Below are 22,848 nucleotides of genomic sequence, written 5' to 3' on the forward strand. Positions count from 1 at the left end.
GAGAAATCTGCTAATAGCAGTCAGGGATGGAAATACGGAACAGAAAAGGGGACAATGGAATTGTGGGAAACCTACATGAACCTTCAAAGCATATCATATTGCTTTGGACAACCAGCTTCAGACCTGTAGAGGCAAAACCAACCAATGGAATCTCAAAATTTTTATTAGGGCTGTCAATTAATCACAGTTAATATCTGACTAACTGAAAGCAAAATTAACGTGTTTAAAAAAATTAATGTGTTGTTTGCATACTTGAGGGCTGCACAGGAGACATCAGTAATGGGGGGCTGAAACACTAGCCCATGGCTTCCAAGGCAGCTGGGGCTGAAGCAGCCCATGCCACCTGAAGCCCCAAGCAGGGCTGAATCCCAGAGCCCCCAGCCCTGACCCTATATTTGAAAATATAGAAAACCCCCAAAATATTTAAATAAATGGTATTCTAGTATTAACAGTGTGATTAAACTGCAATCAATTGCATGATTAATTTTTTTAATCATGCGATCACTATTAATTTTTTTTAATCGCTTGACAGCCCTACTGTTTAGCAGTAGTCCAAGTGAATTTGAGCCTAGTGTCAGCATACCAGATAATTCTCAGATTGAATGATTATTTTGTACGCTGTCAGATTCAACGCAAGACTGATAGCAGTACCCATCACTACAGTAACATATTGCCACCTCTCTGAATATTTGGTTCCTTTTGCATTCCTCTACCAGTTCTCAGTGTCCCATTCTTGCCTGCCTTCCATGAAAGACAGGGCAAGAGCTATTACTACTAGCAAGTAACATTGAAAAAAATGTAAATGACTTCACTACTACTTAGTCTTGCATCACATCTGCTTCAAGTACTCTACAAGATGCCTTCCCGACAGGGTTTGGCTTGAAATAGGAGATGCCCCTCCACTACCCCTCCCCCAAAACAGCTCAGTCACAGGCACATGTATAATTAGTGGTTATGTTCAGCTAACTGTTCTAAGTGTTATTTCCTGAATAGAAGTTTTTGAAATATTTCAGCTCACAGCTTCCTAAAGACCACAGGTTGCCCTGCATCATCCAAAATCATATAGAAACAGCATAAGAACTCATAAGCCAGCATCACTTGCATTTTCCCAGGAACAGATTTCAATCAATGGGACAGAGATGATATGTCTCCATACGTCTCCACTTAACACCGCAGAAAATATGTATTCTAAAGTGACAGTGAAAGCTGTTCATCCATGTGCTTGAATGTGCCTTTAATTTGACCCTTTTCCACATTAAATAGGAGATAAATAAGTTACCATTTTATGTTATGGCCAATAAAATAGAGCCCATGGTATAGGCATTCACTCTTGGGAGAAAGATATCACATGGCAAGTCTAAAGCATCTGACAAGGAAGGTTTTATTCTCATTGTCACATGCTGTAGAGAGGAATAAACTATGCCTGCTTAATTTCTTAATATGAAAGAATGTCACTTCTGCTAAGTTATCTTTGTGTTTCATACTTTATTAAGACTCTGATAGAGACTTATTTACTTGATTTTCACTGTATAGGAGACATTTAATAAGTCCTTTGCCTGTAAAGCATTTCTATCCTTTGTGGTTGGAAGTCATATTATATCAATATTGATCTACACTCCATCAAAAAGTAGTAACTTAAACCATACCACTTTGCAAACAGTTTTTCCAAGCTACATTTCAACTGATTAGTCGTGCTTTTTGGGTGATGTCACAACTATACACCAACACTCACAAGAACTTCACTACTCTACACATAATGAGTGGAGAGATTTATACATTAATGGATGGTTTAAATAAAGGTGTAAATACTCACAAAAATTACGGTTCTAAATGTGGCTGTTTGGTACACAGTTTGGAAGTCTCTGCAACACATGCAGCAGATTTTTAAAAAATGACCACTGATTTTGGGTGCCCAACTTGCGACATTTTTGGCTTAATTTCAGAAATGCTGAGCAACAATGCTAGGTGAAGTCAACAGGAGTCAGATGCTCCGCACCACTGAAAGTCAAGACAAAAGGTGTCAAGTTGGGCAAGCAGAACTAGCAATCTCTTCTGAAAATAGTTTCAGAGTGGTAGATGTATTAGTCTATATCAGCAAAAACAATGAGGAGTCCTTGTGGCACCTTAGAGCAGGGTGGGCAAACTACAGGCCGCATCTGGCCCGCCAGGGCTTTGGATTCCGCCTGTGGGACTGCCACCCTCATGGCGCTGCGGGCCCCACGCCACTCCTAGAAACACATGGCACCACGTCCCTGGGGGGGGAAGAGGAGGGGACAGGGGGTACTGCCCCCCACAGCTCCCATTGGCTGGGAATGGAGAACTGCAGCCAATGGGAGCTTTGGGGGAGGTACCCACAGGGGAACAGGCGAGGGCAGCGCGCGGAGCCCTCTGCGCCCCCCCATCCCCAGAGGCTGCAGGGAGATGGTGCCATCCGCCACCAGGAGCAGTGTGGAGCCAGGGCAGGCAAGGAGCCGGCCTTAGCCCCATTGCGTGCTGCTGCCACCCCAGAACCTTCACCCCGAATCCCTCCTGCACCCCAACCTCCTGCCCTGAGCCCCCTGCTGCACCCTGCATCCCTCTCTGCACTCCAACCTCCTGCCCTGAGCCCCCTCCTGCACACCACGCCCTTTGAAGGTATACATTGTCCCCAAATCTGAAATAGTTGTGGATGAGGACAAAGTCAAAGTTCAGTCATCAGGTTTGCTGTGACGTTATTAGGGATACTGTTCCTGATGGCACGTAGTCCATCTGTGTGTGGCATGTGGTAATTAAAACGTGGCAATTCAACAGAAAACTTCAAAAACAGACTCCAACAAGAAACTGCAGAACTGGAATTAATTTGCAAACTGGACACCATCAAATTAGGCCTCAATAAAGACTGGGAGTGGAAGGGTCACTACAAAAATGTAATTTTCCCTCTGCTGATACTCACACCTTCTTATAGACTAAGACATTTTGGAGCATGAGCTTTCGTGGGTGAATACCCACTTCGTCCGATGCATGTAGTGGAAATTTCCAGGGGCAGGTGTGTTTTAAGGTGGAGTTTTGAGAATGCTTGGTGGAGATTTTGTAGGTGTTGGTCTCTGTCTGAGGGGTTAGAGCAGATGCGGTTGTACCTCAGTGCTTGGCTGTAGACAATGGATCGTGTGGTGTGCCCGGGATGGAAGCTGGAGGCATGAAGGTACGCATAGCGGTCGGTAGGTTTTCAGTATAGGGTGGTGTTAAATGTGACCATCACTTATTTGCACCGTGGTGTCTAGGAAGTGGACTTCCCGTGTAGATTGGTCCAGGCTGAGGCTGATGGTGGGGTGGAAGCTGTTGAAATCGTGGTGGAATTTTTCCAGAGTCTCCTTCCCATGGGTCCAACACCTACAAAATCTCCACCAAGCATCCTCAAAACAATACCCGCACGAAACAGATCAACAGAGCCAGACGTGTACCCAGAAGCCTCCTACTGCAAGACAAACCCAAGAAAGAAACCAACAGGACTCCATTGGCCATCACATACAGTCCCCAGCTAAAACCCCTCCAATGCATCATCAGGGATCTACAACCCATCCTGGACAATGATCCCACACTTTCACAGGCCTTGGGTGGCAGGCCAGTCCTCGCCCACAACCTGCCAAACTGAAGCATATTCTCACCAGTAACTGCACACCGCACCATAGTAACTAATTCAGGAACCAATCCATGCAACAAACTTTGATGCTAACTCTGCCCACATATCTACACCAGCACAGGACCTAACCAGATCAGCCACACCATCACCGGTGCATTCACCTGCACGTCCACCAATGTAATATACATCATCATATGCCAGCAATGCCCCTCTGCTATGTACATCAGCCAAACTGGACAGCCTCTACGGAAAAGGATAAATGGACACAAATCAGATATTAGGAATGGCAATATACAAAAACCTGTAGGAGAACACTTCAACCTCCCTGGCCACACAATAGCAGATCTTAAGGTGGCCATCCTGCAGCAAAAAAACTTCAGGACCAGACTTCAAAGAGAAACTGCTGAGCTCCAGTTCATCTGCAAATTTGACACCATCAGCTCAGGATTAAACAAAGACTGAACGGCTTGCCAACTACAAAACCAGTTTCTCCTCCTTTGGTTTTCACACCTCAGCTGCTAGAAAAGGGCCTCATCCTCCCTGATTGAACTAACCTTGTTATCTCTAGCCTGCTTCTTGCTTGCATATATATATACCTGCCCCTGGAAATTTCCAATACATGCATCCGACGAAGTGGGTATTCACCCACGAAAGCTCATGCTCCAAAACGTCTGTTAGTCTATAAGGTGCCACAGGACTCTTTGCTGCTTTTACAGATCCAGACTAACACAGCTACCCCTCTGATACTTCACATTTTCTTATGAACTGTTGGGAATGGGCGACGTCCACCTTGATTGCATTGGCCTTGTCAGCACTACAAAAGTAATTTTCCCTTGGATATTCATCCCTTCTTATGAACTGTTGCGAACAGGCCACTTCCACCTTAACTGAATTGGCCTCGTTAGCACTGACCCCCCAACTTGTTAACGCAACTCCCATCTTTTTATGTGCTGATTAGACAGACAGACACTGTATTTTTCACTCCATGCATCTGATGACGTGGGTTTTAGCCCACGAAAGTTTATGCCCAAATAAATTTGTTAATCCATAAGGTGCCACAAGAACTCCTTGTTATTTCTTCTGAAAATGTTATGCTTGAACAAGAAATTGTGAGGTATATCACAGGTTTTTGCTTCAAAAGTTACTGCCCCAACTTGCCTGTCTATCAAAGCATCCTGTCCCACTACCTCTTCCCACCACTACCTGTCCTCCCCAGGTCATGGAATACAGCTTAATTCAAATATAGTGGTATACACTATTTTCAGTCATTTCAACAATACATATTATCTAGCAAAATATCATTAATTACACCAACAACTGGGAGATTAATTGCAAGTTACTGAATTTTGTGAATTAGCCAGTGGACAAAAAAATGAGAAAGTTCTGCCCAATCTTTCTGGTTACTGTATATTTGTTTTAATTTAAAATACTACATAATATACTAGGAAATTTTGTCAATAAGAAGGTATGTCACTAGACCATTTACTGTAAATAGGGGAAGACTGCCAGTAGTGTGGATTATGAAGTGTCAGATCCAGCAAGGTATTGATCACCCTTTATTCCAATTGAAACAATAGGGAGAGGGTGCCCCGCACCCCACAGGATCAGGCCTAGGGAATGAAGATTAGCAAGATTCTACCACAGCATCTTCATAAAAAGGTAGAAGAAAAATTCACTTACAAGAATAGAACAGAAAATACCAGTTGCAAAACATATGGCAAACCATTTCACTCGAGTACCGAAACTAAGCGTTGAGGAATCAAGGACCTTGGGGGAAAAGAAAGTTGAAAATTAGAATAATATATTTTGGACAGTACCTAAAACTCAAATACTTCTTTTGCATTTAATGAGCTTTAATAATAAGTACAATCATCTTGATTTCTCAACCTGCAACAAGTATTTACATTTTACCTTGCTTGCCTAAGAAATCTCATGTTTAATTTGTTCCAATTTAGAGATGGTATTAGCAATTTGATTAGACAGGTTACTTTAGTCCACTTTAAAATAATATGCATACCATGGCATTCAATAATAAAATGTTGCCCCCACAGATAAGCAGACATATCCATCACCAAACAGTTACAACTAAGTCATGTCATGCCAAACTAGTGAGACCATTTTCTGCACAAGTTCACTCTAGTGAGCAACATGTGTTTAGCAGCTGTCAACTAATTTGCTCCTTTATACTATATGGAAGAGAAAGAATGAATGATCATATACAAGTTTGCTAGTGAACATTCTAAACATACAGCTTTGTACATCCGTTTGACAAAGCTACAATTTTTGTTATCAAACAAACGAAGCAGTCACATTTTGCTGCTACAGAAACAGAACAGCAAAATGGAACGTGTGCCAAACAGAAAATTGAGAAGATATTTAAGTGAAGAGGTATAACAAAATTTGACACAGTCCAGTTTGTTTGCTGAGAAACCACTCCCAAAATTAAAACAAATGCAATTAACCTGTGTAACTTCAGGAGTTTTCTGTATACCAGATTTCTTACTCAATTGCATACCTTCCTTTAACCATCCCTTAAAAACAATTCCCTTGTTTTAAAAGGGATGGTTAACACACTACTGCAGGGGTAGGCAACCTATGGCACGTGTGCCGAACGCGGCACAACAGCTGATTTTCAGTGGCACTCACACTGCCCGGGTCCTGGCCACCAGTCTGGGGGGCTCTGCATTTTAATTTAATTTTAAATGAAGCTTCATTTAAAATTAAAACCCTTATTTACTTTACATACAACAATAGTTTAGTTATATATTATAGATTTATAGAAAGAGACCTTCTAAAAACATTAAAATGTATTACTGGCAAGCGAAACCTTAAATTAGAGTGAATAAATGAAGACTCGGCACACTGCTTCTGAAAGGTTGCCGACCCCTGCACTACTGTATGCAATAAGTAATTAAGTGGTCTTGGTTACAGACTTTGCAAATAAAATGTATCAAGAGACCAGTTAGGGATGAACCTCAAATTCACTCTAGTAACAGGAAGGATGACTTCAAAGCACCACATGTTGCGGAATAGCAAGTCCAGCTCTTCTTGATTTTGTTCATTATGGTTGGAGAGTTCTACACATTGACTAACCAGGGAGTGCCACATCACAAGCAGTAATCCCCATTTCCATTAGTGCTTCAAGTCTGGCAACCACGAAGCACAATATAGGATAATTTGCCTTGGGCAAAGTCAGTGAGTTTAGATTTATACTCAACTGCACCATGGTCAAACAGTCTACAAACTAAATCCTAGCTCCAATTTATCTAAGATAACTATAAAGGAGTTGATTTAACATATGCTAAATCATATCTTCAAACTTTGCCTCTCATTTTATGTCCTCGCTTTCAGTTTTCTACGTAATTTCAAACAGACATCATTATGATAATACTTCATAGTGATTTGACTTAACTGATTTCACATTCTGTATGTGGATAACCCATTTCCTGGCTAGATTCTTCAAGAACAATGTTCAGCAGATTGTAAATCTGTAAATTTAGTTGCACATCTTTTTGAATCTTTATTACCTTAAAATACAGCATGTTTACTTTACACAGGTTTAGATCCAAGGATGGGGGAGACAGAATATTGTTTCTCTTCATGCCACTATTGATCGAGCTTATTTTTTTTAAGAATCTATTTTAAAACCTACCTGTTTATTTTTGCATAATCAGGTTAGTGTGAATGCTTGAAATTTTTTTAGGCATAAAGCTAAACCAAATTATAACACTAATTAGAAGTCTTTTTGGCAAAAACGACTATATTAATGAAACAAATTATAGAAGGTGCTCAAACCATTAAAACTGTTATTGAGATAGTTTTCTTCAGTGACTTTATTCTTTGGTAAGCATTATATACACTACAAATGTGGTTTAAATCTATCATTTGATCACAGCTAGGATTTCAAATGATTTAACATGAGGTGGATTTACCTATATACTACTGCAGTTAAAAAGGAGACCATTAAAAAAAAATACACCACTCAGACTTCTCAAAGACACTGAATTTGAAAAACATAAAAGATACCAAGTCTATTTAATTAAAATGTCAAAATATGTAATTTAAAAATAAAACAGAATACAGGTACTTAATGTTTGACATTTGCTTACAGATTCAATGCAGTGATGAATACAAAGTATCAGAGTTCTCTTCTCCTGTTTTCAACAATTAAGATCCGCCTTTCCAAATGACAGAATATGTTGCTTACCTTATTAGATCAAACTCTTTATCCTTATGTAGGCATAAAGGAAGTAGATAAAAGAGTAACTATATGTCTCAAAAAATGAAAGAATATGTAGTGATTATATTCCTGAACAAAGAATCAAATGGGAAGCATTTTCTGCACATTTATTCAAATAGCTGAAGATACATATTTGCATCACATGTTCAGGTACATTAATTCATGCAAATAACCACAAGTGCATATAAACATGTTAAATCCTTTCCATTGCAGCTCAGAAATGAAGTGAAGTGCTATCACCACATTAAAGATACCAGACAGCTTCTTTTGGAAAGCCACCATTTTCAGTCTGCCACAAGGAATGGGTGGGAGAGGGCAGTTGTTTCTTCAAGCCTATCAGGCATAGTGTTGCCAACTCTCGCAATTTTATTTCAAGTCTCACAATATTTGGTGGTTCTTTTAAGTCTAATCTCCTTGGAGCAATTGATTACATGAGAATCTCAGTACTAATTTTTAAATCGAAGTAAGTTCTTAGCCCTCCTGGTTGCAGAGAATATCCTGAAAACATGAACAAAGTAGCCTAAAGGCTTGGAAACCAGAAGGCAAATAAAGCCCTTCTCCACCACTCCAAATATAAAGCCTCATGATTTAAGACAATGTAATGATTTTTAAGGACTTGACTCATGATTTTTGGATATTTAGGGTTGACAATGTCAGGCAACAATTAAAATTTAGCAAACAGTTAAGACAAAAACTGCAGAACAAGCAGGAATGCTTCTGTAGGAAGGACACTGACAACTGTAAATAACTGATAAGCTTATATGGTCAATGCCCGCCCACTAACTCAGCTCTTAGAGCAGAAAAAACCCTCCCTTCACAGCCCACCAGATATCTGTAAGCTCTCATCCCTACCCCTTCCCACCCCACCTCTTTCCCCCACAAGGTAGGCATAGATGCTTGATGCAATAGGAGGCCTCTATATGTACATACTGTTTATTTTTATCTTTGTTCAGGGTTCTCTCGACTTGTAACAATGTCTGTCTCTGTACGTACAAATAAATGCAAACAAATTGATAAGAGAATGTATATAACTGGCCACTATGGCACCATAGTTTTGAAGCTGCTTGTCAGTCTTCCCGGTACCATGAATAAACCCGCTTCAGTATTGTCTGTGCTTGCCTGATTCTTGGGGAAAAGAATCTTATTGCCCAACAAATCGGCTTCGGTACCCAATGACTGGAAGTTAGCTAATGTAACGCTAATATTTAAAAAGGGCTCTAGGGCTGATCCCGGCAATTACAGACCGGTAAGTCTAACGTCGGTACCGGGCAAATTAGTTGAAACAATAGTAAAGAATAAAATTGTCAGACACATAGATAAACAAACTCTTGAGCAATAGTCAACATGGTTTCTGTAAAGGGAAATCGTGTCTTACTAATCTATTAGAATTCTTTGAAGGGGTCAAACAAACATATGGATAAGGGAGATCCGGTGGACATAGTGTACTTGGATTTCCAGAAAGCCTTTGACAAGGTCCCTCACCAAAGGCTCTTACGTAAATTAAGCTGTCATGGGATAAAAGGGAAGGTCCTTTCATGGATTGAGAACTGGTTGAAGGACAGGGAACAAAGGGTAGGAATTAATGGTAAATTCTCAGAATGGAGAGGGGTAACTAGTGGTGTTCCCCAAGGGTCAGTCCTCGGACCAATCCTATTCAATTTATTCATAAATGATCTGGAGAAAGGGGTAAACAGTGAGGTGGCCAAGTTTGCAGATGATACTAAACTTCTCAAGATAGTTAAGACCAAAGCAGATTGTGAAGAACTTCAAAAAGATCTCACAAAACTAAGTGATTGGGCAACAAAATGGCAAATGAAATGTAATGTGGATAAATGTAAAGTAATGCACATTGGAAAAAATAACCCCAACTATACATACAACATGATGGGGGCTAACTTAGCTACAACGAGTCAGGAAAAAGATCTTGGCGTCATCGTGGATAGTTCTCTGAAGATGTCCACGCAGTGTGCAGAGGCGGTCAAAAAAACAAATAGGATGTTAGGAATCATTAAAAAAGGGATAGAGAATAAGACTGAGAATATATTATTGCCCTTATATAAATCCATGGTACGCCCATATCTCGAATACTGTGTACAGATGTGGTCTCCTCACCTCAAAAAAGATATTCTAGCACTAGAAAAGGTTCAGAAAAGGGCAACTAAAATGATTAGGGGTTTAGAGAGGGTCCCATACGAGGAAAGATTAAAGAGGCTAGGACTCTTCAGCTTGGAAAAGAGAAGACTAAGGGGGGACATGATAGAGGTATATAAAATCATGAGTGATGTTGAGAAAGTGGAGAAGGAAAAGTTATTTACTTATTCCCATAATACAAGAACTAGGGGTCACCAAATGAAATTAATAGGCAGCAGGTTTAAAACAAATAAAAGGAAGTTCTTCTTCACGCAGCGCACAGTCAACTTGTGGAACTCCTTACCTGAGGAGGTTGTGAAGGCTAGGACTATAACAATGTTTAAAAGGGGACTGGATAAATTCATGGTGGCTAAGTCCATAAATGGCTATTAGCCAGAATGGGTAAGAATGGTGTCCCTAGCCTCTGTTCGTCAGAGGATGGAGATGGATGGCAGGAGAGAGATCACTTGATCATTGCCTGTTAGATTCACTCCCTCTGGGGCACCTGGCATTGGCCACTGTCGGTAGACAGATACTGGGCTAGATGGACCTTTGGTCTGACCCGGTACGGCCTCTCTTATGTTATTAAGTAGCTGCATACAGAGGGGGCAGCTTGGGCAAAGACCAAAGCGACCCAGCATATGCAGCCATGTTCAGATCAGAGCAGAATAATAGGAGTCAAAAGTCAGAAAAGAATTTGATTTACTGGCCACTTTTTATACCTCCCACCCTGCATGAAATAAGTCTGGACCAAATTACTTCAGCATGCAATCCAGATGTCTTGTTAGCTTTTTCCTTTATTCTCCCTTCCCACCTAGCATATCCACACAAGATTCCTCAAGACTACCACTTTATAAACACCTAACAGAGTACTATTTGAACCTTCTCAATAGAGACTAGTGAATAATGCAGCTGAGCAAATGGCTGCACAATTTACCCTTCTGGCAAGTTATTAAGTGTGCAAACCACAGATTTCTCTAGCCACCAGGAGACAAGCAGCTCTAGTAGACTTAGGAACTGCACATGGCAGTCACCTTCTGTGTCCCTGGGAGACCCTCAATGCCAACTGGCAGAGGGCCCACCATATTGTAACTCATGTTAGGCCTGACAGCCACTACCCCCAAAACACTGTTGTCATAATATGTATCTAAAAGATGTCATGTAAAGTATCCTATGTAAACTGGTGACACATTGATCCAGAAAAATCACCATGATATAGAACTTGTGCAAAACCCATACATACATGTATGCTGGAAATATGTTCTTAAAATATGCACTGCCTCCCAAACATAAACCCAACCTTCCCTAGACAAACGAAAGTGGATTACCCCATCCGACTGGCTTGATTACTGGCAGAGGACAATGAAAGTATATTTACATAAAAGGTAAACCAAGCAATCAAGCTAACTAGCAGCAACTCAGGGAGTACCCTACTGGACAGTGCGTGTGCCAGGAATCCTTCCTGGCTCTTGAGACACAAAGGTAAAAAGCTCTTGAGAGACAGACAGCAAAAAGGGATTTTAGTTATCCATCACTTCGGGGACAGCACACTGAGTCCATGAAAGTTAGATCCCCGAGCCTGGAGGGCTCAAGATGCTAGTAACCTGATATGAGTAAAAAACTGCATAGGCAAAGATTGTAACTGGCTAAAATTAAATTTTAGTCACTAGAAAGCGTGACTTGTTTTGTTTGTAATCACGTGTTTCTTTCCCTCTCACTTAGTACCACTTAAACCTCTGTTCTTTGTCAATAAAAACTTATTCTTGATTTTTAACAAAACCATCTCAGTGCTGTGTATTAAAGTGAAGTGTGCCTTCAACTAACTTAACACACTGGTGTGTACACTGTCTCACTGGAGGCAGCAAACTTAATTTCTGAGTGTGTCTCAGTGAGAGGGACTGGATATTGCAGAGACACATCTCTGGGGAACTCAGTAACTGGCATTCACTGGGTTTCATTGTTACCAAGGTTTAGTTTGGCAGACTCTTGAAGAGCTTGCTGGTATGGCAGACAGGTTCTGGGTCAGCTCCCTGACAACTTAGCAGCAGCAAAGCTCCCACTTGCTGAGGCAGGGAGCTAACACAGTGGCTTACAGTTCTGGGTGTTGTGAACAGAACTTCACATCTTCTCCAGCAGCACAGCTCAGAAGTTGTGAAGAGGTTAGGCTCCCTGCTTGCTGGCCTTAGGCTCTTCATCATGCTAGGTACTGAACACGAAAGAGGAGTAGTCCCAGTCAAAATATTTACAATCTAATTTGTCCTTCATGTCAAACAGGTGGATATGACAGACACAGAAACCGCAAAATAAGACACTATTATGGTACAATTAAAAACTATAATGATTGTGGTTTAACACAAAAGCAAGATTGATTATTTCATCCTGGACTCCTGATTATAGCATTATGCCACACACTACAATATTTGCATTATTAGTAGCCTTTGCTTAGTAGAGGCCCACGTAAAGATAGCAGTGCATATTCCATGTCTGGAAAGAGATTATCAGAACTGTAGCATAGGAAGGAAGGGAATTTGTACAGCATACATCCTCCTAAACATCTTTAGCTGTACTGCCCTTTACTGCTTCGCTTCCCAGGGGCCCAAAATGCCATGATGAAAAAGGAACAAGCAAAATCACCACCACCTCCCCATTTTGTGTAATTAAAGTTTAATTCACCCCACTGACAGGAAGCACAATGAAACAAAAGACTCCGATACGGACATGTCAAGGAGAGGAACTGTCCACTGAGACATTAGAAGGGTGTGAAAAGTGAAAAACTGAAATCAGGACAACAGGCTTTCTGACACATAATTGTTTTGTAACAGTCTAACGTAGGATCTCCCACTGAAAGAAAACACCTTATGATGTCACTGCTGAATTGCAGTAAAGCTTGCTATGGGCCCCCAACAGATCAAGTGAACGCTGATCTGCAGTGTTGCCTTTCTGATCATAAAAAGATCTATTTCACTTTCCAAATTGTTTAGTTATGGTTCTTCCATACATGAGTCACTCAGAGAAGAGTTGGGGAAAGTTTCTCTTATGGGTAACTTATTCCAAAATTGTCTACTACAGGATTTCTTGCACCTTCTTCTGAAGTTGTTTGTATTAGTCACTGTCCAAAACAGGATACTAGATTTCTTTGACAGGGTAACAAGCCTTGTGGATAAGGGGGGAAGCAGTAGACCTGGTATATCTTGAGTTTAGTAAAGCTTTTTATACTGTCTTGCAAGACCTTCTCATAAACAAACTAGGGAAACGCAACCTAGATGGAGCTACTATCAGGGGAGTGCAAAACTGGTTGAAAAACCATTCCCAGAGAGTAGTTATCACTGGTTCACAGTCATGCTGGAAGAACATAATGAGTGGGGTCCCATAGGGATCAGTTCTGGGTCCAGTTCTGTTCAATATCTTCATCAGTGATTTCGATAATGGCATAAAGAGTACACTTAAAGTTTGCAGACAATACCAAGCTGGGAGGGGTTGCAAGTGCTTTAGAGGATAGGATTAAAATTCAAAATGATCTGGACAAACTGGAGAAATGGTCTGAAGTAAACAGGATGAAATTCAATAAGGACAAATGCAAAGTACCCCTCTACCCCGATATAACGCAACCTGATAGAACACAAATTTAGATATAATGCGGTAAAGCAGTGCTCCGGGAGGGGATGGGGGGACTGCGCACTCCAGCAGATCAAAGCAAGTTCGATATAACACGGTTTCACCTATAACGCGGTAAGGTTTTTTGGCTCTCGAGGACAGCATTATATCAGGGTAGAGGTGTACTCCACTTAGGAAGGAACAATCAGTTGCGCACATACAAAATGGGAAGTGACTGCCTAGGAAGGAGTACTGCGGAAAGGGAGCTGGAGGTCATAGTGGACCACAAAATAAATGTGAGTCAACAGTGTAACGCTGTTGCAAAAAAAAAGCAAACATCCTTCAGGGATGCATTAAGCAGGAGTGTTGTAAGCAAGACACGAGAAGTAATTCTTCCGCTCTACTCCACACTGATTAGGTCTCAAATGGAGTATTGTGTCCAATTCTGGGCACCACATTTCAAGAAGGATGTGGACAAATTGGAAAGAACCCAGAGAAGAGCGACAAAAATGATTAAAGGTCTAAAAAGCATGACCTATGTGGGAAGATTGAAAAAACTGGGTTTGTTTAGTCTGGAAAAGAGAAGACTGAGGCGGGGGGGGGACAACAGTTTTCAAGTACGTAAAAGGTTGTTACAAGGAAGAGGGAGAAAAATTATTTTTCTTAACCTCTGAGGATAGGACAAGAAGCAATGGGCTTGTAGCAAGAGGTTTATGTTGGACATTAGGAAAAACTTCCCAACTGTCAGGGTTGTTAAGCACTGGAATAAGTTGCCTAGGGAGGTTGGGGAATCTCCATCATTGGAGATTTTTAAGAGCAGGTTAGACAAACACCTGTCAGGGATGGGCTAGATAATACTTAATCCTGCCATGGGTGCAGGCGACTGGACTAGTTGACCTCTCGAGATCCCTTCCAGTCCTATGATTTAACGAGTCACTGAACTGGTACATCAGTTCTTACGTTACTAAACTAAGCTGTCTGATTCCATCTGCCTTGTCTTGCTGCTTCCAAATATCTTTTTCAGTAAATTATACCTTTTGACTAAATCATTGCAATTTATACAAAGCTGTGCATTTCACACTTTGACAAGGCTGTCACTAATAAGAATGTTTAGAAGAGTAGGAAGAATACTACAGCTGAGACTTGTTGAATTAAAACTTAATTCAATGTCTCAAATTAAGTAATTAGTAATTGAGATCTTAGAACTCTATGTATTCTTTTATGTGGAAAGACTCTAGAGATTTAGGGATTGATATTTATGATTCATTCATATACATTCTCCTCAAAGCATGTTGACTGCATGGTACGCTACACTAGCACATTTCTCTCTACACCACTATGCTCCAGGGCAGCGTTAAACATCTAGCTGACAGTCAGCCCCATACCATTTATGGGTGCAGCATGCTGCTTTCAGTCACTTCTATAACTTCCTTATTTCTAAAAGTGATTTCTTCCAATGTAGGAAAGACTTCAACTGTCAATCAGAATTCAGTCCCGGATTTGAAGTTAAAAAAAAGAAAGACTTTAGATTAAACTACAAATGTTTTCTTTGCATTTGTATAAACAGCTGATTAGTTGGTATATGGGCTAGTGTTAAACAGATTCCTTCAAAGCTTTAAAAAAATAATGTAAGTGTTCAGAGCAAACATGAAAAATGCCAGCCCAAAGAATATTTTTCAAAAACTCAGTGAAAATATAAGGGCTTTTAATTAAACTGCTTTCACAGCCATAAGAGAGACAAGGTGGGGGAGGTAATAGCTTTTATTGGACCAACTTCTGTTGGATAGAGACACAAGGTTTGTCAAAAGACTGCTTCTGGGACCAACAGGGCTACAACTACACTGTTCACAGCCATAAGCAACACTGAAGAATGAAAAGGGAAGGAAAGAATAAAAGCATATGGATCCAAAAGAGGGAATATGTTTCAGAAGAGCCTTAATATTTAAATGCCATTTAGCATTTAACAACATCCTTAATAAAAGCCTTCCTAGACTGCGGTGATCAGAACCACACAGAAGTACTATAATTCTCCTATTTGTAATCCTCACAAAATGTTATTGTGAAGGAGCCCTAGCAGCCCCACAGTTAGAACAGTTCCTTTCCCACTTCAGCATTACGTAGATACCTTAAAAAACTGAAAAGATTCTACAGTATGTATAATGTATGTCATCTGTTTTTAAAGGTCATCAAGGCAATATAACACATAGGGTAATGTCACCAAATTAGGGGTTGTAATATTTAAATAGTGGATTTGAAAAAACTCTTCCACTTAAACTATCACTTTTAATGATAACTTAGTTAAGCCTTTGATGGAATATGCTGTCCCTACCAAATGCATGTACTTTCTTCATTAAATGTTACATTTAGCACACAACATTGCTCTGCTCAAGAACTGCCCAAATAAAGGGGCCTCTGGGAACATCCCAATCCCCACTAGGTAACATACTTTTTACAGCTTCAGGTTATCAAAACATTAATAATATTACAGGCTAGGGATCAGCAGCCTACCTTTTGCCAGGAAGCCACATCCTGATCTGAGAAGTTCATTAGAACAAACTAACTTTAATAAACACATATGTATGTCAGTAATAAATATCCCAGATAGTATGTCTATTGGGAGGTGCTGGGAAAGGTAAAATACCACATCTACTCTTACTAAGTTGAGTCAGGCAGGAACTGAGCAGATTGGTTCAAAAAGGAATATTTCCCCCCTTTAGAGTAGGGACTATTCAGCAAAGCAAGTTGTTTGGCAGTTATTTAAACCTGACCTGTTGAATTCCAATACAAAAAGCAAAAAAATTATTTAATACAATGTATCTGTTTGTGACAGTGAGCTCTCTTATGTATTTCACACTAGATGAAATTGAATATTTATACTTAGCAATAAAATTACTTATTTAAAATTAGTCACATTGTTCTATAACTCATTTTTTTAAAGATGGGATTCATTTCATGACTTCTTTTGTCACCTTAGTTTTAACTATACAGGCAAGTCTCATCTTACACGGAGTTGAATGGCGGGCAGAATTGCACGCAATACAATTACAGTATTAAAATTGTTTTTTTTCCTCTTTTTTGTGTTTTTTTTGCTGACCACTTAAAGCTGAAATCGTGTATGTTAAATGCATGTAAGATGCGACAAACCTGTATAGTTCCCATTTTCTTCAGGAAGTTTAAGTTTAGTTTAAGAGGAAGTTTTAACTTATTTTACTGAAGGTGCCGCGTCTTTAATGAAAAAAGAAATTAATAGCTTCTAAACTTTTATTTATCTATTTCCTTGACAAAACTGGTCTGATATTTTAGGGCAGAGATTTTCAGGAATGGGAGGGACTTTTTAAAAAAGGACTAGGAAGTGATTCTCAATGTTTCAATCTTCAAAATATGAGTTTATATTTGAGAAAAATCTTCCAGTTCTAAATGGATAGTTACAATTTAAGAGTTCATATGAAAATAGGTATTGTTTGGGGATTCGTTTAATTGTGTAGAACCAATAAATGTTGTATACCCCTCTACGGGGTCAGCAGAAGCAACTGAACTATTCCTAGAGCTCTGCTAACATCCTTGTTAATATCAACAACCAAAACAAGATGTTATTACAGAAGTCACTATGTAAATTAAAACAAAAATAACCATGCTAGTTAATTAATGCACTAATTAAAAACACTAGGACAAGTTCAGGCTATTGTAAACGTAATGACAATTTTTAAGTTATTTTTTAAAGAGTGTGTCCTCTCAGTGCCCTGAATCACATCTTCCGACATTTTTGTGGCAATGACCCATCTACCTATTTTTCACCCCACATCTCAAAAGGGCTAAGTAAATTTAAGTCTGAATTAGATGCATTTCAAACAGGTTCCAAAATTAACGATGAGCAGAGGTTAGTAAAACAGAGTCAAGGAACTACAGGAGATATCTGAATGGGTATATACATTTTCTGGTGGCTCTGGGAAGAGCATTTGAAGGAAGATACTGATAGTTAGCTACAATAACGAAATATTTTCTGAAGAGCAAAGATAACAGTATGTACACAAAAGTCCCGATTCCTACAAGATATTGAGCAACCTCAGCTCTCGGAAAGTGCACAGCATTCTGCAAGATCTAGCTTTAAAAGGATTTTTCATAAGATTTGGTAGAAACATCTGTCATTATTTCACTATTTCCATTCACTAAATCATGTTTTCGGTGAAGCTGACAGTTTGCAGATATGTCTGGGAAGCTTTAGCCCAAAAAGTACATTTCAGCAGAAAGGTGATTGATTTAATTTTGGAAACCTGAAGAAAGGCATTCCAGCTGTTTTAGAAAACACAGTAAACACTCTGTCAGAAAAGGGGCCAGAATCCAGTAGCCCCCAAAGTTCTCTACCTTAAAGAGAGAATGCAACTTTCATATCAAATTTACACATTAGAAAGTCATGAAATTCAAAGTGCAAGGCCTCTGCTGCAACACTAACTCAGCCATGTAGCACACACAGAGCATTTATTCCTTTCTCACTCTTAAAATGGACCTTTTACATCACTGTTACAGTCACAGGTAACACTACTGTAAGGCTTATAAAGAAGCATACTAATCTTTCTTCAGTAAGTTTTTTCACCTGTGCTTTTAACACCATATTAGAGTAGGATTGAAAAGTTTTTAGAAGTCGTTTACTTTTCCACTATTAAAAAACGTATTAAAATGCAGAATAAAGGAAGCCAAATACTACATTCAATAAGGAAAAGGAAAAGGGTACTGGAAACTCATGGAGTTTTTGTTCCTGGGAGTTAATGTTCACTTGATCATAACACTGGGTAAACCATAAACTATTGCTTAAAGATCATATGAACAAACTTTTAAATGCACTCTAGAATTTTTTTTAAAAGCCTCCCTGTATATTCAGTTTCCTCTCTTGGTAAAGACAAATATAAAGAACTATTTCAATTTATTCTTTCTCCGCCCTACCCTTCCCCCATACTACTTTGTGTTAGTTTTACTTTCATTTTGACACAAGTATTCTGAATGGTGTGCTGACATAGTGCTATCCTAAATATATTGCAAGTTACTGGTGTATTTTTCTACACATTCTTCATTTTATTTTGAAAATCAAGCAGTTAGTACTAAATAAATGCATCCCTGGTACCTCCAAAATATTGCAGCAGGACAGTGTAATTTAGTATTTTGAGTGTTTAGAAAGTCTGGGTTGATCTTTTGTTTGATAAAGAGAATTCTCTCAATTTCTTCATCAGATTTATTATTCAACTGAAAATAGCCCTACTTACCAAATTGAGAGTTAATAGGACAGATGAGACATACATAAAATTAACAAGCCATATGATATCTATTGCATAACTACCAGCTATCCTTAAGAGAAACCAGTTGTTTTCAACTAAATATTTGTCAGTCATATGCTACCTCAAAAAGATAACCTAGTACAACATATTTCAATTACATTAATGTAGGTCTCTTATTTTTCTCCCATATCCCTATATTTCAAACAGTATTAGGCATGCTACCATTTAATGCCTTTTTGTAGTGGGATATAAAAGAGGGAAGAAACTTTTTAAGAACAGTCAATGTCAGTTGTTGTGATGTTTAACACTTTGGTAAATGGAACCCAAAGATCTAAATGTTTTGGTGTTTTTGGTTAGATTTTTACTTCCACATTGACCTCTAATCTTCTGAGCAGGCATAGCCTAGAACATGAGAATAGATTTGAATCTACTACACAGACTGTGTATAGTCTAGAAAAAACACAATCTTATTTTATTGTTTTTAAAGGAAGTCTTTCTGAATATGCCTGTCAAGCTAAGGCCCTTTCTACACTATGAAGGGATGCAAAAACTTATGGTTTGTTAACATCGTGTGAATCCATACTACAATTTTAAAAGCTATCCAATACCTGATACAGGAGTCACCAAAGGTATATCTGAGCAGAATTAGCTTCAGCTGGTTTAAGTGTAGCATGGACAAGTATACAAGTTTCATTGCAGATCCCGAGTCTTGGGCCAACCATAACCACAACATGACAGCATAATGCTGAGATGAGAATAGCTTTGCAAATGCATGCTTTCTGAAGCAAAAGGTGAACGGTATCAACACTAGCAATAGTTCTCTTGTGGGCCTGTTTAAAAGAATCCAAGTTCTCAAAGGAGGCCACATTGGTGCATCTTCACTGGTGGTGGTGGTAACAGATCACCACTGTTTACACCACCTCACCTAACCTGCTCAAACAGGCCTAGAAAAACAGGGTGATAAAAATGTCTGCAACCTATCTATGCTAATGCTCCCACCATTAGAGCTGAACCAGTGGTAGTGTAACAACATAAATAAAGAAAAAGGCCACTGCAAACAAGACCAAAGGTTTGGTATGACAACACATTCAAATGCACATACACTACAGGGTGCAATACTCCAAGTATAAGCACCATATAACCATCCATGGCCAAAACATCAATGCTTCTGTCTTGATATAGTTGCCAGGAACACAATCTCAAAGTGTAGACATAAACAGCATCTTTTCAGATAGGACTATTCCAATATATACTGGCTGATGGCTGTACCAGTCAGATGCAGGTGTTGGGGAGAGGTGGCCCTAGGGGATTGAACTGGCAGCGCTTTACCATGGCTTGTGTAGTCATGGCACAGCGCTGGGAGAGCATGCTCTAAAAAACCCCACCTCCACAAGGGGCGTAGCTCCCATCACTAGCGCACTGTCTATACTGGCGTTTTACAGCACTGAAACTTGCTGCGGTCAGGGGATGTTATTTCACACCCCTGAGCGAGAAATTTGCAGTGCTGTAAAGTGTCAATGTAGACAAACCCTCACCTACTTCTACCATGTTAACAAGAAAACTACATTTAAATCTCCCATAAAAAAATGTAATTTATCTCAGGAAACTGGGCAAATAGAATTTTGCAAGACTGGTTTAAAGCTTTATTACAAATGTAAGAAAGTGATATTATAAACTACACTAATAAAATACAGTCAAGTCACTTATACTTTAGCTTAGTGTCAGATATTTGGGAGTGATGCATTTCTAGCTCCCGGATTGATTCTGTGGAGAGATAAGTCAACAATTATGACATAATTAATTAAATGCTCAGACACTCATCTTATGATCACCCCCTATAATGAATGCTACATTGTCCAGTAGGGCAGAATTATGTGAGTATCTATACAATATTTCCAAACCACATAAAAGTTGCCACAGGATGGCAGACGAAGTCTCTTGTACTTACAGTCTCAGATGTATATGCTCCCCCCTCCCAGGAATTTAAGGTGTTTTCTCTCTCTTTTTTTTTTTTTTAAAGAGCAAACAAAACCATAATTTCAGACCAATTGTTCATGCAGTTCATTATCCCACTTCAGACAGTGGCAAATACCAAATGCTTCCCAGGAAGATACAGCCCTATAGTGGACAATTTACAGAAGAACCTCTTCCTAGGGGAAGTTTCTGAAAAGCCCCCAGTAATTTGTGCTTGGTTTAAACATGAAATCATAAGGGATATAAATATATTTTTTAAATCCTATGTGAGAAATTTGAGAGAATAAAACATGAAATTCAGTGCTGTCTAATGAGATTATTCCTTTCAATGTGCATTACATTGCAAGGAATAATCTCAACTACTCATACACATTGCTGAGTTCTAAATTAGCTGAATACTAGATTAACAGGAAAGAAACCAGGGTATCATTGTGACCAGTACCATGAAAACCTCTGCTCAGTATACTGGGACAGTCAACAAAATAAACAGCACACAAGATACTGAAGTTAGAATGACAAAAATATAAATTTGTGGTATGCCTTCAACTCAAATAATGTTATGTAGCTCAGATAACACACGCAGTAGAGAAATAGCAAAACCAAAAGGGATTCAGATTGATGATGAAAATTATTGAAGAGGAAATTGTTGTACAAAAAGAGAATTAAAAGAATGAGACTAGTTTACAAACAAAATGAGTAAGAGGAAAAATAAGAGACAAGCATAAAATAACATTACAGAGAATATAAATTGGGTGCTCCTCTTTACCCTCACTTGGTTGTACAATGAAGGAAACACACACAGCTTGAAAGACAGGCAATTTAAATAAATAAACATATCTTGATTTACACAACATATCGTTAGAGTTTCACAGCTTTGCAGAGGTCAAACAAGAATCAGACATTTATATGGGTAACTAGAAGATCCACATATTTTTTCAGTAGGATTAAAAACCCAAAGACTTGGCCCCTGTATATTCAGGGGAATATCGCCTGGAACAGCTATTGTGGGTCATGCACTCATTACTCCAGAATAAAGTGATTTTTACTCCAGGGAAGCGTACACCCAGGGGCCTATTCCGGAAGCGCTAGCCCGGTCTGTTTCCCCTTCCAGACAAGCCCTAGAGGACTCCAAACCTTCACGCTTCAGGATACAAACTAATAAAACTGAGTGACGGAACCACTTTCCCAGTGGGGTTTCCTGCTCGGGTTCTGACCCATGGGATGCTGGCCGGGGTGGGCCCCTGTCTGCTGGGCAGGGCAGCTCCCGTGTCACGGCGGCGGGGGGGGGGGACCCATTAGCCAGCCCGCCCGGCTTCCAGGCGCTGTCCTGGGGCGGGGAGTTCCACAGGCCGCTCCCCAGAGACGGCGCCGGGAGGCGGCTGATCCCTAACTACCAACCCCATCGGAACAAGCGACACAGACCCCACCAGGTGTCACTGCTACAGCGGAGAAACCGATTCTCGCCCCGGGACACGAGCCCCTTCCCGGCGCGGGGCAGCGCTCAGGCACCTGGCGGGCACGGGGGGACCCCTGGGAGGTACCTGCGTGGTCAGCCCCTGCTCCTCGTCCTCGTGCCCGCTCAGCACCCGGCGCAGCTTCTCCATCTCGCCGCCGCCTCAGGCCCCTAGTCCCGCCCGCCCCGCGCTGTCCCCTCCCACCTCGCACCACTGACCCCCCTCCCCCCGCTAACCCCTCACCGGAAGTCACGAGACCACCAACGGAAGGAGAGGCGCCGCTGCCGGGACTTTAATCCAACCGTTAGAGTCCGGCCGGGAGCCCCGCCCCCTCCGGGCGAAAGGCCCCGCCCCGCCTCCTGGTTTCTCCCTTTATCTCCACCCTGCCCCGAGACTAGCCCCGCCCCCTCCCGCCGCTTCCCTCCTCGCCACGCCCCCTTCGCATACGCAACTCCTGGTCCCTCCTCCTCAGCCTTCCTAGTGCCCGCGCCCCCTGCCGGCCGTGGCTCCGCCCCTTTTCTCATCCCCGCCCCCACCGCAGTCGCTACGCTCGGCGTCCTCTCCCGCCCT

The 22,848-nt window shown here is 40.5% G+C and overlaps 1 protein-coding gene across 1 annotated transcript in view; it reads right to left on the reverse strand.

Moving 5' to 3' along the window:
• Nucleotides 1–22,497, reverse strand: part of SFT2D1 (SFT2 domain containing 1) — a 41,736-nt gene extending 19,239 nt beyond the window's left edge. The window contains exons 1-2 of the mRNA XM_045011503.1: nucleotides 22,366–22,497; nucleotides 5,300–5,386 (exon numbers count right to left, since the gene is read on the reverse strand). Coding sequence (XP_044867438.1) covers nucleotides 5,300–5,386; nucleotides 22,366–22,428 — 150 coding nt within the window. The 5' untranslated portion in view covers nucleotides 22,429–22,497. The remainder of the gene's footprint in view (nucleotides 1–5,299; nucleotides 5,387–22,365) is intronic.
• Between the last annotated feature and the right edge of the window lie 351 nt (nucleotides 22,498–22,848).

This window comes from Mauremys mutica, chromosome 3, assembly GCF_020497125.1.
Source record: "Mauremys mutica isolate MM-2020 ecotype Southern chromosome 3, ASM2049712v1, whole genome shotgun sequence".
Lineage (NCBI taxonomy): Eukaryota > Metazoa > Chordata > Testudines > Geoemydidae > Mauremys > Mauremys mutica.